Genomic DNA, 13913 nt, shown 5'->3' with positions numbered 1-13913 from the left:
CAGGTTGGCCAAGTTCATCACCCTCCCTCCTGAAAAAGCTGCCACACACCATTCCCATTAATCCCACCTTGGCTCATTTCAACACTTTGCCTTTTGCCCAGCTCTACCTGTGCAACCAGCTAACATTTCCTTCATCTCTCGCCTTTCCTTCCGCAGCTGGGTGAGCTGAGCCCGGATTTCATCCTTTTCTTTCTCCAGCCGCTCCTTCTCCTCTGTAAATCGCTTCACCTCAGCCTCTGTCCTGTTCTTGCCTAGCTTGGTTTCCACTGCTGCCGCTGCAAACACAATCCACAAAAACAAGCTTAGCAATGGCACAGTCTGAGGGGAAAATGCTTTCAGATGCTTGGAACCAAAACTCAGGACTCAGGAAAATAATGAACGAGAAAACTCATCAGGCTATTTTAGCCTTAGCACAGCAAAGCCAGCATAGTGCAGGCACACACCAAACTCCAAGGGAAAAGCTCACATTAGCTTCAGCTTCTCACCATTCTTTGGCTCATCTTAGCTGCAGCTAAAGTCACCACTTTGCTTACTTTGGAGGGCAAAGCACTGACCTAAAATGCTAAATGGGCTAAAATTGGTGATCGAAGTGCCCTGCAGCAGCCACCTCCCAGCTCCTGCCATTACACATCTGCAAAGGAAACCCCACCAGCCACAGCAAGCTCGCACTTAGCATGTTCAAGCCTGTAGCCAGGGATGTTGTGTCCCCTCCAGCATGATGCATGGTAGGATCCCATGAACTCACTGGGCAGTGCCAGCTTGGGCCGCTCCAGCCTGTCCCTGTGTGCGGGCATCAGCTGCGGGCTGTCCACCACCGTAGTGCAGGCCATGATCTCGGGGCCTGTCTGCGGAAAGGCAATCTTCTGCTGCTGGGTCTGGATTTTGATGGTGGGTGTCCTTGATAACAACTCTTCAGGCTCTGACTTCTCTGGGTATTTCTGAGGGCAGAAGAGAAGGGGAAATGAGATGGCATGATGTGGCAGGGGAAACTGGCCTGCTGATGAAGCCTGGCTCTGGAACACAGTTCAGGACAGTACCTGCTCTGAGGTTTCCATTGCCTTTCTAGAGGGTTCAGCTTCCTTAGCCACAAGGGTTGTTTCAGTTACAGTATCTGTTAAGCTCTCGTTGTCAGCCCGTTGTAAAGATGGAGAGCTTAGAGGTGAAGGTTGGCATGACTGTTTGCCAGCACAGTGTAGAAACGATTTCACTGGGGTGAGATCCAGGTACACTCTGTCATGGTCCCCTTCAAATTTGTTTTCAGTCTTGGGTACTTCTTCCTGCAAAAAGAGAATGTTTAGCTGAAAAGGGCCCTGCTGCATCCTGAAGTACAGGCCAAGTTTCACTTGAGAGCAGCATTGTCTCAGGTAATTCAGGATATTTTCCGTAAACTCGTAAGTGACCAAAGAACAAGAACTCCCATTCTTTAAGTCATTCCTTACAGAAATTTTAAGTGTACTAAAGGAAAGTCTGCTGCTCTCCTTCAACAGATCTTTCCAAAGGTGACACCAGCATCTCACTAGGGTCTCATGCTATTGTATCTATCTCTAGAAGCCCCCTGCCAGATCCTTTGCATTTCCCCAGGGTAATCTCCTCTGCCCACAGCCTGCCTTTCTTGTCTTTAAGAAAAGACTTAGGACCATGCACCAGGAGGAATTTTGTTAGAACAGCCTCCAAACAACCCACCATCACCAACAATTCATGTCACTCTGACAGCTTTGTCTTCATCCTTCTCTACCTTCCCACCAGCTTTTGCTGTTTGTAGACTTTGACTGTGAAATTTCATCTCAACTCATTTATTAAGGGTTCCTCCAGAGCTTCCCTGGAAAACTCTCCTGCCTTCCACAGTAGTTCCTCATCAGCACCTACCTCTGCACCATTGTAAAAGCCCGGATTTTCCCCGCAGGCTGGGAATTCCCTTTTTCACCAGGTGTTTGTAGCTTTGGAAAAACCTCTCCCTTCACCGCTGCAGCAAGATTCTTCCCAGCCAAGAGATGTCTGCCTGTGATTCACACATGCCTCGACCCAAGCCACCTCTGACCCTGACCACTGAATTTTTCTGTTGCACTGCTAGCAAAATTCAGTCTCTGCAGAGCTCTCTGCAACAGGGTGACTACCTGCAGGCCACAAGCATTTCAGCAAGCATGCTGGGTGCTATAGCTATGAGACCTTACCACAGGCACATCTGGCAGATCCACGTCATCATAGAGTTCCTCCTGCTGAATCCTCCCTTTCGGCAGGTTGTCGATATAGGTGTTGGGCTCAGAGTACTTCCTCTGCATTAAGCTGTGAACAATCAGCAGAAAACCCTATCAGGAGTGATCAATCTTGCTGCATAGCCATGGCAGGCCACCTCCTATGCTGAATTTGGGGCTCTCCACTGGCATATCAGTCTGTTAGGCATCTGTGCACAGTGGTCTTGAGGTCTGCACAGGGCCACATGGTCAAATACAGGAGAAGAGAAGCAAAAGCCGTGCAGCAATGTGACCACAGCACTGATTTCACATTAAGCAGCATCCATGGGAAGGGAACTGTATTTCCCCATAACTCTGTCCCATCCAGCCTTCAGTACAGCCCTGCGCAAAGGTGATTAGCTTGCTGCAATAGCACAGCAGCTCTGCAAGCAGCGTGGCTGCATGCCTGCAGTGCTGCACCCCCAGCTAGCAGCCTGGCTCCATCAACTGAGCCCTAACAAAAGCAGCTTAGACACATGCCCCAAGCCCCATGGCAGCTACAGTTCAAGCTAGGCACATTACCCTCAGATGGCAACAAGGGCTCTCCAAACTGGCACTGAGCCTTCAAAGCGACCAAGCTGCAGCTTTGAAATGAGCTACATAATCTCCTCTGCAGCCAGCTTCTGGCAAACAAAGGGACGCCTTCACCCTCCCTCTAGCTTGTTTCCCCTTCCATCAGCTTCTGGCACCCACGAAGGGACCAACACATTACCACTGTGACTTACAAGAAGGAATTCTTTGCAGCACTAACGATGCAGGAAACCCTATCAGCATCCACATAATCATAGGTAAATTCCTCTGGGTCTGTTTTTGAACCTGACTCCGATAAGAGAAGGCCCAGCCAATGGCCCATTTCTTCCGAGGACTTGGCCTGCAAGGTGATCAGACAGATCATTACAGATTGCAATGGCAGTTTTCCTGGACCAGCAAGGCTAATGCAAGTCTGAGGTAGGGAAGTAAGCTTATAGTCCTCTTGACCTGCAAGGAGAAAGATGAACTGCAGGATTTTTAAATTTAGAGAAAGTGGAGGAAAGGGGAACAAAGGGAGAATAAAGGGGGAACAGGAAGAAGAAGGAAAGTTCTGCTCCATGGGTGGGATTGATTTGCAAATCTAGAAGATCTCTGAATGCATTTCTTCACTTAAGTCCTTGCTGAAACTCATAGTCAGTCTGCTTTTTCCTTTCAATAGTGCAAGTGCTCCATTGCCTACACAATTAAAAAAATTCTCTCCATCGCTGGACATGTGTTAGGTGAGCCATCTTTGGAGAGGAAGGAGTACATTTTTATTTTGCACCAATAGAGTGCAGTAATGTGATTTCCAAACACACACATGCAAGGTACCTGAGCACATTAGAGAGCTTGTTAAGTTCCTTATGTCAGAACTCTTCCACAGGTTTTTGCACAGTGAAGGCAGCAAGGAAAGGATTTAAAATGTGATCAGAGAAGGACTTTGAAGAGAGCCCCCACCTTTAACATGGTCAGTACCAAATTCTCAGATGTAAGTCAACAATCGGACATTTTGGGATATGCAAAATTAGGAGTTAAACATTGTGCCTTGAAACTGGCTCTAGCAGACAGCCACATGTACTTCCTGGTAGCAAATTATTTCTACCTGAAGCAAGAAAAAAATGGACTGATGCCTATATGTTTTGCTTTGATTTTAGGAGTTCTACCAGGAAACACAAAAAAGTTCAGAGCAAGTGAATCCCAATCTGGAAAGTATATTTTAAGCTTCCAATTTGTTTTATTTAGCACAAACTTCAGTGCCTGGGAAGTCAGCCAGCCATTCAGTCTGTACATTGAGACTGACAACCTAACAAAATGTGGTTACTCCCATTCAGAAAATGTAAATTTTCCCATTCCCAAATCTTCCCATTCTTAGACCTAGACATAGGTCCCATAGACATAACCTGATTCACAAGCTAAACAAAAACACGTTCAGACTCCATGGTTGGCACTTGAAGTCAGTTGTTTGGCTGTAAATATTCCACCCACTGGAAAAATACAGGAAATTGCTCACATTGTCCACCTCCTACTGTAATCGCACTGTCGTCAGCGAGAACTAAGATTAGAGATAAACAGTCCTGGATGCAGGCAAAGGAAAGTAACAGATGGAGATGAATTTACTTGCACTTTCAAGGGCAAATCTGTGATTGGCTTAAGTAGGATGCACCCATAAGCTATGGCTGTGGGTCTCTGTTTTCACAAGATAAAGGAAAAAGCTCTCCATTTCTCTTAACCACAGTCTTAAATCCCTAGAGTGGGATTCCTCTCACTTAACATGAACCATCTAAATTGTGTCCCATATTACTTAGTCATCCAACGTTATCTTACAGCCAGTGGAGAGAGATGGGCACCTCCAGAGGACCCTTCATCCCATCCTAAGATGAGTGCCTAAGATGAAGGCTGAATGGTCCTCTGGAGATGCCAGCATCAGAGACAGCCTGGATTACCAGCGTAGACTAGACACGTTCTAAGTGACCAAAGTCTGATGAACTGAAGTCCTGTGCTTCAGGTTCTGTTTTGCTGGATTGAGGGCTTCTCTGGAGGAGCTTACCAGCACTTAACCTGCAGGCAGTGAGAGGTTTTAGGCCTGCTAAGATACCCAAGCTGATGATTTAAAGCCAAGCTGGCTAAGAGATATATACCCTACCTCCAGAGTGACCCGTTCTTCCCCGCTGTGCAGGATATGGAAGGAATAGAGATGATCAGGGATTGGCTCTGGGATAATTTCACAACCCGCCAAACTCAGGGGCTGCTGAGCCTGTTTACTTCGATTCTTATCCTGGTAGAAATGTAGGTGACCATCTTTTATCTGACACCAGCGAGACTTCCACTGACTGTTCACTAGCACATTCAGGTAACCTGCAAGCAAGCACAGGTCACTTAGTCATACTTTCAACCCCGTCATGAGAGGAAATTCAAATTCATTTCATGTACTGGGACATTTGAGTAGTATGTCAGTGCTGGGATCACTGGGGAACACAAAGTCAGTTAGGCAGCAACAAAGAGCAAAAGCACAGAAACAATGCAAAGGCATACCCTAGGTCACATAAAAATAGATGAAAGGGGTGAAAAACTGTTCAAAATGGGGCTCTTGAAATTCCAGTCAGCTGTAGAGCAGCAAGCTGGCTGCAGATAATTGGGCAAAGCTTGTCCCAGAAGATGAATTCCAGTCTACCCACACAACCTTCTTGCTGCAATATCCCACATCCTGCTGAATCCCACAGGTGTCCTCTGTGTATGTATCTGATGTTACTTACCCTTCCCCTTGGGTCATCCTGCAAGCTCTTACTTTGTAAGTAATACAGTCATCTTGATGTGTAAGACATACCTAATCTGCATGGATTTACTGGTAGGGACTGAGTGGACTGTGGCCTTTATTCCTTCCTTAGCAGGGCAACTTGGAGTATGTATGTCCATACACAGTCCTCATTGCACATTAAGATCCATCCCTGAGACAAGTCACTGCGTGCAGTGCATGCTGTCACTTACTTGATGTCTCCAGAGATCTCTCTGGGCTGTCTATGGAGCTGGATTTTTTCCTCCCAAGGTTCATCAGGTTGCTTAGTTTTAGGCCAGTTGTACCTTTCTTCTTAACTAACAAAACAAACAAACAGACTTGGACACGGCTCTTCTGACTGAGTCAGATACACAACCTGCTGTCCCAGCTGGATATCCTGCCCCAAAGCTGCCTGCCCTGGGGTCATGTACCAAACATCAGCAGGACATACATCACAAGCATGCTATAGTCACCAGCTTCTGTATTTTCACAGCTTGTACCCCCACAGCATCTGAGCCTCTCCCATTCTGCCCTGTAGCAAAGTTGCAAGCCTGCAACTCAGGGTAAGAGTTCCAAGGCACAGGGAGATGAAGAGCAAAAAGGCACAGTTCTTAGCACCATTAATCTCAGACAGCTAAGTGATTTGCCCAAAATCATATCGCTTATCATTGGCAGAGCAAGACACTTAGCCTACATTGCTTTAAACTTGGGTTAGTGCCAAAACCCACCGTTCACTGCTGGAGCTGCGAGAAGACTGTCTCCACAGATCTCGCTCTGCAGGTGCTAATCTCCCTTCACTTTCTTACATGAGAAAGAATTAAATTAAAAAACATTGTCCATAAATATTTATTGTCTTCAGATAATTCTTTTCCTTTTAAGAAGGCCTCCAAACAGCCTCTTCAGCATTTAGGTACCAGGCAGGAATATCAGTCAGTGTGTGAACATGTGGCTGTATAATAACCAGGGAATCCTAGTAAGAAGTCAAATTCGATTTTTTTAGTCCAGATTTTCTTTATCATAATAAAATTATATAGTACTAATATAGAGGGATTCAGAAGCCTGAGTCCATCTGCTGGGCTAGGAAAGCTGCAGCAAGTCCTTAACACAGATCTCTACCTCTCTGATATGTAGATGGGCTCCATCATCCTTCTAAAAGAGCATCTTTTCTTTTAATGTACTTACCCACCCCCACTTATACATGGGGGAACAGAGCTTAAAGCTCAGAGTCAGATGGCCTAGTGTGAGGGTCTGATTCTTCTTTTTGGAGACAGCTCATCATTTTACATAGATTCTCCAATTTGCTCTATAAAAGTCTATGCAGAAAGATGCATTTGGATGCATTTATGCTATCCAAAAATGTCCCGAAGTGGTTTGCCCAAAGTCACACAGCATCTATGAGGTAAGGCAGGGCATCAAACGCATGGTTTTTTTGAGCCCTTGGTAGTTCTGTAACTGCTTAAAGTGCCCAACATCCACCTGTCACTTCAGAAAAAGCTATGAAATCAAATTCACAGACAGTGAATTCATGTGTAGTTTTCACCCTGCATCAGGTCAGTTGGGGTTCAAGGAGGAGAGGTGACAGCAGTAGGGAAGCTATAGAAACCCTCATTCCATGCAAGGTTAATGGCCTGGTTTTCAGCTTTTCCCCAGGGTGAGTTTTTTTTTTGTTTGTTTGTTTGTTTGTTTGTTCTGTTTTGTTTTTTTACCATCTTTTCCTTCAGTCATCTCCGGGTGGCCATCTGTGCTGCTCCCACTCTCTGAGGCTGCAGAATATCTCTCAGATAGTTCTACCTGTCAAAAAGCACCACACGTGAGCTCTACAGAGATGCATGTAACCCCTCCTTACATAGCAAGTGCCAGCAAGGAATTTCTTTTCTGGCAGAAAGTGCTTGGGTAGGAAATCCAAGGCTTAGGACTTGATACCAGTAAAGTCAGACTTAGTACAGATTTGGGACCACAAACATGCACACATGACCGACAGAGCCACAGATGCTGGGCGCGCCAGAGTACATCATACATGCAGATGCCAAACATGCAGGTAGAGGACTTTAGCTGGCAGAAATCAATGTTTTTCCACTGAAATCACAGCCTTTGCTGACTTACATCAGCTCAGGATCTCCCCTAAGCTGTATCTCTGGAGGCCTGTGGTTCTCAGCACCCCGTCCTCTCTCGTAAATTGTAGGGTCCCACCTTCTCCATTGCTTTCACAAAGATCTCCAGCTGCAACTTCCTCCTGTCTATGATGTGTCCCTCCCCACTGTTTCTGAGCACAGCGTGGGTGTCTGTGCAGTGCAGGCCAGCATGCCTGGCACAGGCAGAGTCCAGCATGCGAAATGCCCTGGCTGTGCTCGCCTCTGAGGTGCTGCAGCTGTGCTGCTGGTGCCCAGTCTAAGTCTGTGTGTTCTGAGCTGCCCTTCAGCCTGTCTGGTGGCCTCATATCAGGGTATGGGGACTAGCAGAGGAATAGCCAGGTGCCTGAGCAGTCCTATTGCAGGTGTCCACCAGAGACTTATGAAGATTGCTTTCTCCTCTGACTGTTTTGCAATAAGCTGCCCCCAGGGGAGTATCGCCTTAACCTGGATTAAAGACTCACTCAAGCCCTTGCATCCAAGGGTTTATTTTCCCTTCAAAACACTCTTGGTCCCACTGTCCTGTTGGATGAGATAACGGTTGCTCTCTGTACAAGGGAGAGTCCAAGTGCTGAGTCAGTTTTAGGGGGAAAATGTTGCAACAAACTTAAGACTGCAAAGGAAAATTAAGATTGTGCCAAAAAAGCTCCTTTCAGCAGAATAAGAGTTTGGTTACACTTGTATCAGTCTCTGCCCTGATAAAATTACTGTACTTAACTCTGACTGTTATTTATTATAAGAACAGGGTGGAAAAGAAGTACTGAAAGTGCTATTTCTCCTCTCTGTAGAGACAAGATGTACCTTTGGGTAATTAAGACGTTGTGAATCTGGAATGTATTGGTTGCCTTCACTGCCTCCTTCAGACTGGAGACCACTGGTCTCCTGGATTACCTGTGCAGAAGACAAAGCCGTAGCCTGTGAATACAGCTACATTAATAGAACAAATTCCCCCCTCCATCCTTCTCCTCCCAAAGAGGCAAAACTACAGCAGTACAGGAGATATGTGGCAAATTTTGGCAACCCTCACCCCAGACTGTGCCATGTTACAGCACTGGAGCTTGGAACTGGATTGCTGCTGGAGCAATCCAGCACCTGGAGCTCGCACTCGGGTATCAGCAAAACCAAAATATCCTGGGCCTGCCAAGAACAAGTGATAGACTTAGCACTTTCCGAAAGCAAATGAATAAAGCAAGCCAGCTTGTGGGATGCCAAGGTGGACTCGGGTGGAGTGAGGTACATTGGCAGAACTGGGCTCAAAGCTGTGGGGCTATAAATTGGCTGAGCATAAATTTGAGGCAGGGGAGAGGTGGAAGAGAAAGTAAATTCAGAGGCATAGACTCTCACTGTCACTGGCATAAAGCCTTAGGAAAACGGATAGTGCAGTAACAGGGCAGCCTCTCGCACCCCTACACCCACTGCCCGAGCCAGAATACTGCATGCTAAATCCCACTTTGATTTATGCTCCCATGGTGACTTCAGTGGAGTTGGAGCAGGCACCCAGTGCCTCTGCACCCCAAGTTAATCCCCAAGCTCTGTAAAGGCTCTTTGTTCTCCTGCTGTTGCAGGGAAAGGCCCCATTTCCTGTGCTGTCCACAGGCACTTCACGTCTGGCATTCTTCCACTCAACAGCCCCCCACACTGCGACAAGAAACGGGCTTTCTCTCTCTGCAGCCTTTCCCAAGAAGCCTCCTATAGGCTGGTACAGAGAGTCCAGGGCTCTTTGGCTGAAAGACCATATTTATTCCTGTTGCATTGGTTGGGTTGGGAAGTCCTTCTGCAGCCTCCTGCAAACAGAAGGCAGCAGAGAGCTGCAGGAGGAAGCTAACCCAGGACATGAAAATGAAGTGGTGTATTTGTATATGGGGTTGCAATGAGGAAGAGAGCCAGAGCATGCAAGGACAGGACTGAGGTATGGAGTCATAGCAAGGCTTGTTGGAATTTAGCCAAAGGAACATCTCTAGGAGATGTACAACCCTGCATAGGAACTAGGGGCACATAGGGCCCTCGCAATTCCACCTCTCTGTCCCCTCTTTCTTACCTTCCCTCTGTATTAACAGATGACGAAAAAAAATAATTCTAGAGGATTCTTTCAAAAGCCTCTTTCTCTGGTTACATACTTTTTCCCACAGGCTGAGCCAGAGCTCCACATGTGGAGGCATCAGCATTTGCTCAGAAGACTCAGCCTGTGAAGCTCGGAGAGGGAAGCAAGGAGCTCCCCGCTCAGCAGGCAGGACTCCCACTGGGCTGCTATGACACATGCAGCAGTTTAGCCCTGGGAAAAGCCTGAAGGAAATGCAATTCAGGGAAATGCCTTCTCCAACAGCCAGAATTTAAATCATATGTTCTTTGTTACATTCTTCATGTACAAAAGCTGCAAGGACTAACTTGGGGCACATCAACACAGACAGGTTAACACAGATGCCGGCTTGTGCTGCCTGTGGTCTGAACCAGTCAGACTGGAGACTGCTCCAGTACTGAAACCACACAGTTGTGTTAGTGCCATACTGTGCCCAGGCACAGCTACTGCTCTGGCTATGCTGCATGCCTCCTGCCTGTCTTGCAGCTTCTGGCAGAGCCCCATAACACGGCCATATAGCACTTGGACCAGCAACACTCATTGATGCCTGCCCCCACCACCTGCTTAGCTAGGCACTTACACCACATAGCCCCAGCTAAAGCAAAGTAGGAGAGCACCAAGAGGGCAAGCCCAGAGGGCTCCACTGACCCTGAGCCACTGCTCTGCCTGGTCTTTACTCTGCAGCCCCAGCACAATGACATCAGCGTTCATGGGGATGATCTTCAACTTGTGCTCTTTCTTCTTCACTTGCTTTTCCTTGTGAATGACAGTGCAGCCCAGCAAATTCACATCAAGCTGAGGGCTGTGGTCTTTGGAGCTCTTGTAGCACTGAGAAAGGAAGAAGAGAGGTCAAATAAAAGTTTGAACAGAAGACTTTCCTTTTGCTTGCTAGCTTGAACTCACCACTAGAAGTGGTCAATGCAACTACATGTGTTAAGTGCACTGAATGCTAGAAGATTTAGGTCCTATAAGGCTGCAATGGCTTCTAGCTACACAGACTACACACAAGTTATCTGTATATGTATGCAGACACACACGCCTACATACATTTCATATCTACATATATATATATACACACACACATATATAGTCTTAAGTACATCTCACACATACTGCTACAGGTCATGAAAGTGGTTAGCCTGTGCATGTGAGAAAGTTTCCCCAGACAGAATCTCCAGGCATCCAAATACCTTGGAAATTTGACCAAAGACGTGCCCTCGTGTCCCTTGTCCCATACCTACATCATTTTAGAAAACAGAACTGAGACTCTCAAGTTCCTTTGACATTTTTTGAAACCTCACTTCTAAAGGTACGTTATTTTGGCAGCTAGTTAACATGACCTGAGGCACCACTTCCCTCTCCAGCTCAAGAAAATAGGTTGTTTTAGGCAGAAAATGGAGGATTTACCCACCAGCAACCTGGTGTCCTTGATAACACAGAGTTGTTTTGCCCACTGTCCCAGCCACTTCTTTCTCCACAGGAATGCACATATGCGGGCGTCCTTCATCAGTTCAATGGTAGCCTCAGTAGATGGCCATTGATGGGTTGCTGACTTGCCTTTGCTGCTCTCTTCTTCATCATAAGATTCATAGGAGCTACTAACAGCCTCACCATCTTCTACAACAAAAGTAAATTTTTATCAGTAAATGCATTTCTATGCTAATTCTGGGCCTATTGCTTGCCTCAGCCATGCTCACACATGCAAAAGCCCCCAGTGCAAGGATGTGTCTTTTGAAGATTTCCTGCAGGAGGACAATCAACAGAAAAATAATCCTCATGAACGTCTTTTTCCTTTCTGGCCCAATATTAATTTCATTGTGACATTTTATGACTAATTGTCTCAATTAGCAAACACTCAATAGACACTTCCCAGTTGATCACAAGTTTGAGAACATTCCCTTAGACATTTTCTGATGTCTGCCGCTTCCCCCCCAGCCAAGATGCTTTTTCTGCTTTCCACTTCAAGCCAAATACTCAAAATTTTTAAGGCAATTGCAAGCTACAATCAGCCCTTGTCCTCTGAATGTCAGAAGTAAAAACGATATTTGCAAGGCCATGCAACAAGCAATGATCTATTGTATTTCAGATGTCATTCCATTTCCCCCTTCTGGGCTAACAGATCTCTACTCAGCATCTAATGGACAGCAAGAGGCTTTGAAGTGATTCTCATCAGAACTTAATAGCTGCACAAAAATATTATCATCAGATTGGTGCAAAATAAAAAGAAAAAAGTGGAAAAAAGCAAAAAGCCTTAGGAGCTTCACTGAAGAGCAAGTCTTAAGTTGTTTTTCTATTTCTTAAAATAAAAGGAACTGAGATGCAGCAACAAAGCTACGGCCTTACCCTTCTCTTCCAGTAAAATCTCACATTACAACAACCTGCAAGCGATCACCACAAAACTGCACCAATTAGACAAACTTATTAAAGAGCAGATATCTCCATCTAAAAGCTCTGAAAATGCCCTTTACAGCATACTGCTCTCACCATGTCCCTACCATCAACCCATCAGGCATCCACCTTTTACAGAAAACATTCCCTCCGCAATGCATTATCAACATGCTAGATCAAGTCCACACGGGACCCAGGGCAGAAGTTCAGCTGGAGTAAAAGCAGCAAGGTTCTTCATTCCTAGAAATATCGAGGATCAAGGCCTCTGCCTTGCTAGGGACCCTTCCCTATGTAGCAGCAGCAAGGATATCTAAGTGCACCTTGTCTTCTAAGATCTCCCTCCTTATCAACATGGGGCTATTGCCCTTCTGGGCATCCCTGTACCCCTCACCTAGGCGTTAGGCCTCAGACTGCCACCTTTCTCCTGGGGAAGTAACACATTCTTCCGTGCTGACAGCAGGTGCCTTGGCTGGGTTTTTTTTGTGCACCAGCCACAGCTGCCTCAGGAGATGAGCTTTTCTCTACTTAAAGAGCTGCAGGTGTTCCCGGCCCAGTGGCACTAGTCCAGCCTCATGATACGAAGGCATTTCCTGGGCGGTATAGCTGGCAAGTGGGGACAAACCTTGCTTAGGTGGTTTAAGAAAACACTGCCATTAGCTGTCTGCTACCAGAGCTCACTCCATCCTGAGTCGTGTAACTCATACACTTCAATACAAGACCGTCATTTTAACCTACTAGTATTTTCAACCAAGACCAGAGCCCTATCCTCTCATTGCTGGACATTAGTGGCAGGCTCCGTAGGGCAGAAGGTCAGTGTCTATGACACAGTGCAGAGTTGCTCTGATGACACATTTTGCAAAAACAGAATGCATTTCCCCTTGAGTTTCCTGGATACAGGAATCCTCTGACTCCCTCTGCACAGACGCTCACTCCCTCCCCATCTCCCTAGACCGCTTCTGAAAAAGACACTCTTGTGCCTCTCAAGGTTTTTAGAATTATTCAGATTTCCAGACTGTCAGCACTGCAAAATGACACTTGCAAACTATTTAGGAATCAGACAGGGTTTTGAAAAAAAAACACCCAGGAGGCTTTCAGACACATTCTGGGATGTCCTTATCTAGATCCACCATGCTGCTTTCCTGTTTGGTCTTCCCACAGGCTACTGAGTAATTTAATCAATATAGTCATGCAGGAAATTACAACAATCCAGCAGGTCAAAGCTTCCTCTACCACTGCAGAGCATCTACAATACTCGCTGAAACACTACTTGTCGATACAGCTAATGTTACAACGCATCAGCTCTGGATCAGTCACTGTAAATGGGGAAATAAAGGCTAAGATAGTTCTCTTCACTGGGCATGGGGAAAGAGAACAAAGAATAGCAGCTGCCCTATGTATATGCAGCAAGGACAGGCAGAGAGGAGAGGTGGTTACTTTCTGTGCACACAGTGGGCAATGCCAGTGGGAGGCACCTGACCATATTTACTAAAATTCTAGGTTAAAAAAAACAAAAAACAAAACCCCAACCCTACAACAAAAAACAAAGAAGGCACGTCAGGTTTTGAAAACATGCCATACCCATCGTTATTGTGGCATAAATAACGCCCTCAGTAACCTGCAACCCTGGCCGTGGTCCAGCCGCAGCAAGCCTACCAAAAAGACCTGCACAGTCAAAAGCAAAGAGAAAAGGAGAAAAAGAGAGAAAGGCACAGATAAACAATTACAAAGAACAAGCAAGTCAGCCTTGCTTAGGCCCATGCTCCCATCCCCTGTGTCAATGAAGGGAGCACACTGCACAACAAAAT

At 46.2% G+C, this 13913-nt stretch overlaps 1 protein-coding gene across 2 annotated transcripts in view; it reads right to left on the bottom strand.

Moving 5' to 3' along the window:
• Positions 1-13913, bottom strand: part of AFAP1L2 (actin filament associated protein 1 like 2) — an 81868-nt gene that overhangs the window by 5652 nt on the left and 62303 nt on the right. Inside the window, exons 6-16 of one of the 2 annotated variants that reach the window (XM_062579595.1) lie at positions 11132-11337; positions 10369-10548; positions 8445-8534; positions 7221-7305; positions 5727-5831; positions 4885-5096; positions 2957-3102; positions 2172-2283; positions 1038-1277; positions 746-938; positions 108-275 (exon numbers count right to left, since the gene is read on the bottom strand). In XM_062579595.1, coding sequence (XP_062435579.1) covers positions 108-275; positions 746-938; positions 1038-1277; positions 2172-2283; positions 2957-3102; positions 4885-5096; positions 5727-5831; positions 7221-7305; positions 8445-8534; positions 10369-10548; positions 11132-11337 — 1737 coding nt within the window. The remainder of the gene's footprint in view (positions 1-107; positions 276-745; positions 939-1037; positions 1278-2171; positions 2284-2956; positions 3103-4884; positions 5097-5726; positions 5832-7220; positions 7306-8444; positions 8535-10368; positions 10549-11131; positions 11338-13913) is intronic. The other variant, XM_062579596.1, reaches the window with a different exon arrangement.

This window comes from Rhea pennata, chromosome 7, assembly GCF_028389875.1.
Source record: "Rhea pennata isolate bPtePen1 chromosome 7, bPtePen1.pri, whole genome shotgun sequence".
Taxonomy (NCBI): domain Eukaryota; kingdom Metazoa; phylum Chordata; class Aves; order Rheiformes; family Rheidae; genus Rhea; species Rhea pennata.
The sequence above is the reverse complement of the archived record's forward strand: the minus strand, read 5'-3'. Positions and strand labels throughout refer to the sequence as shown.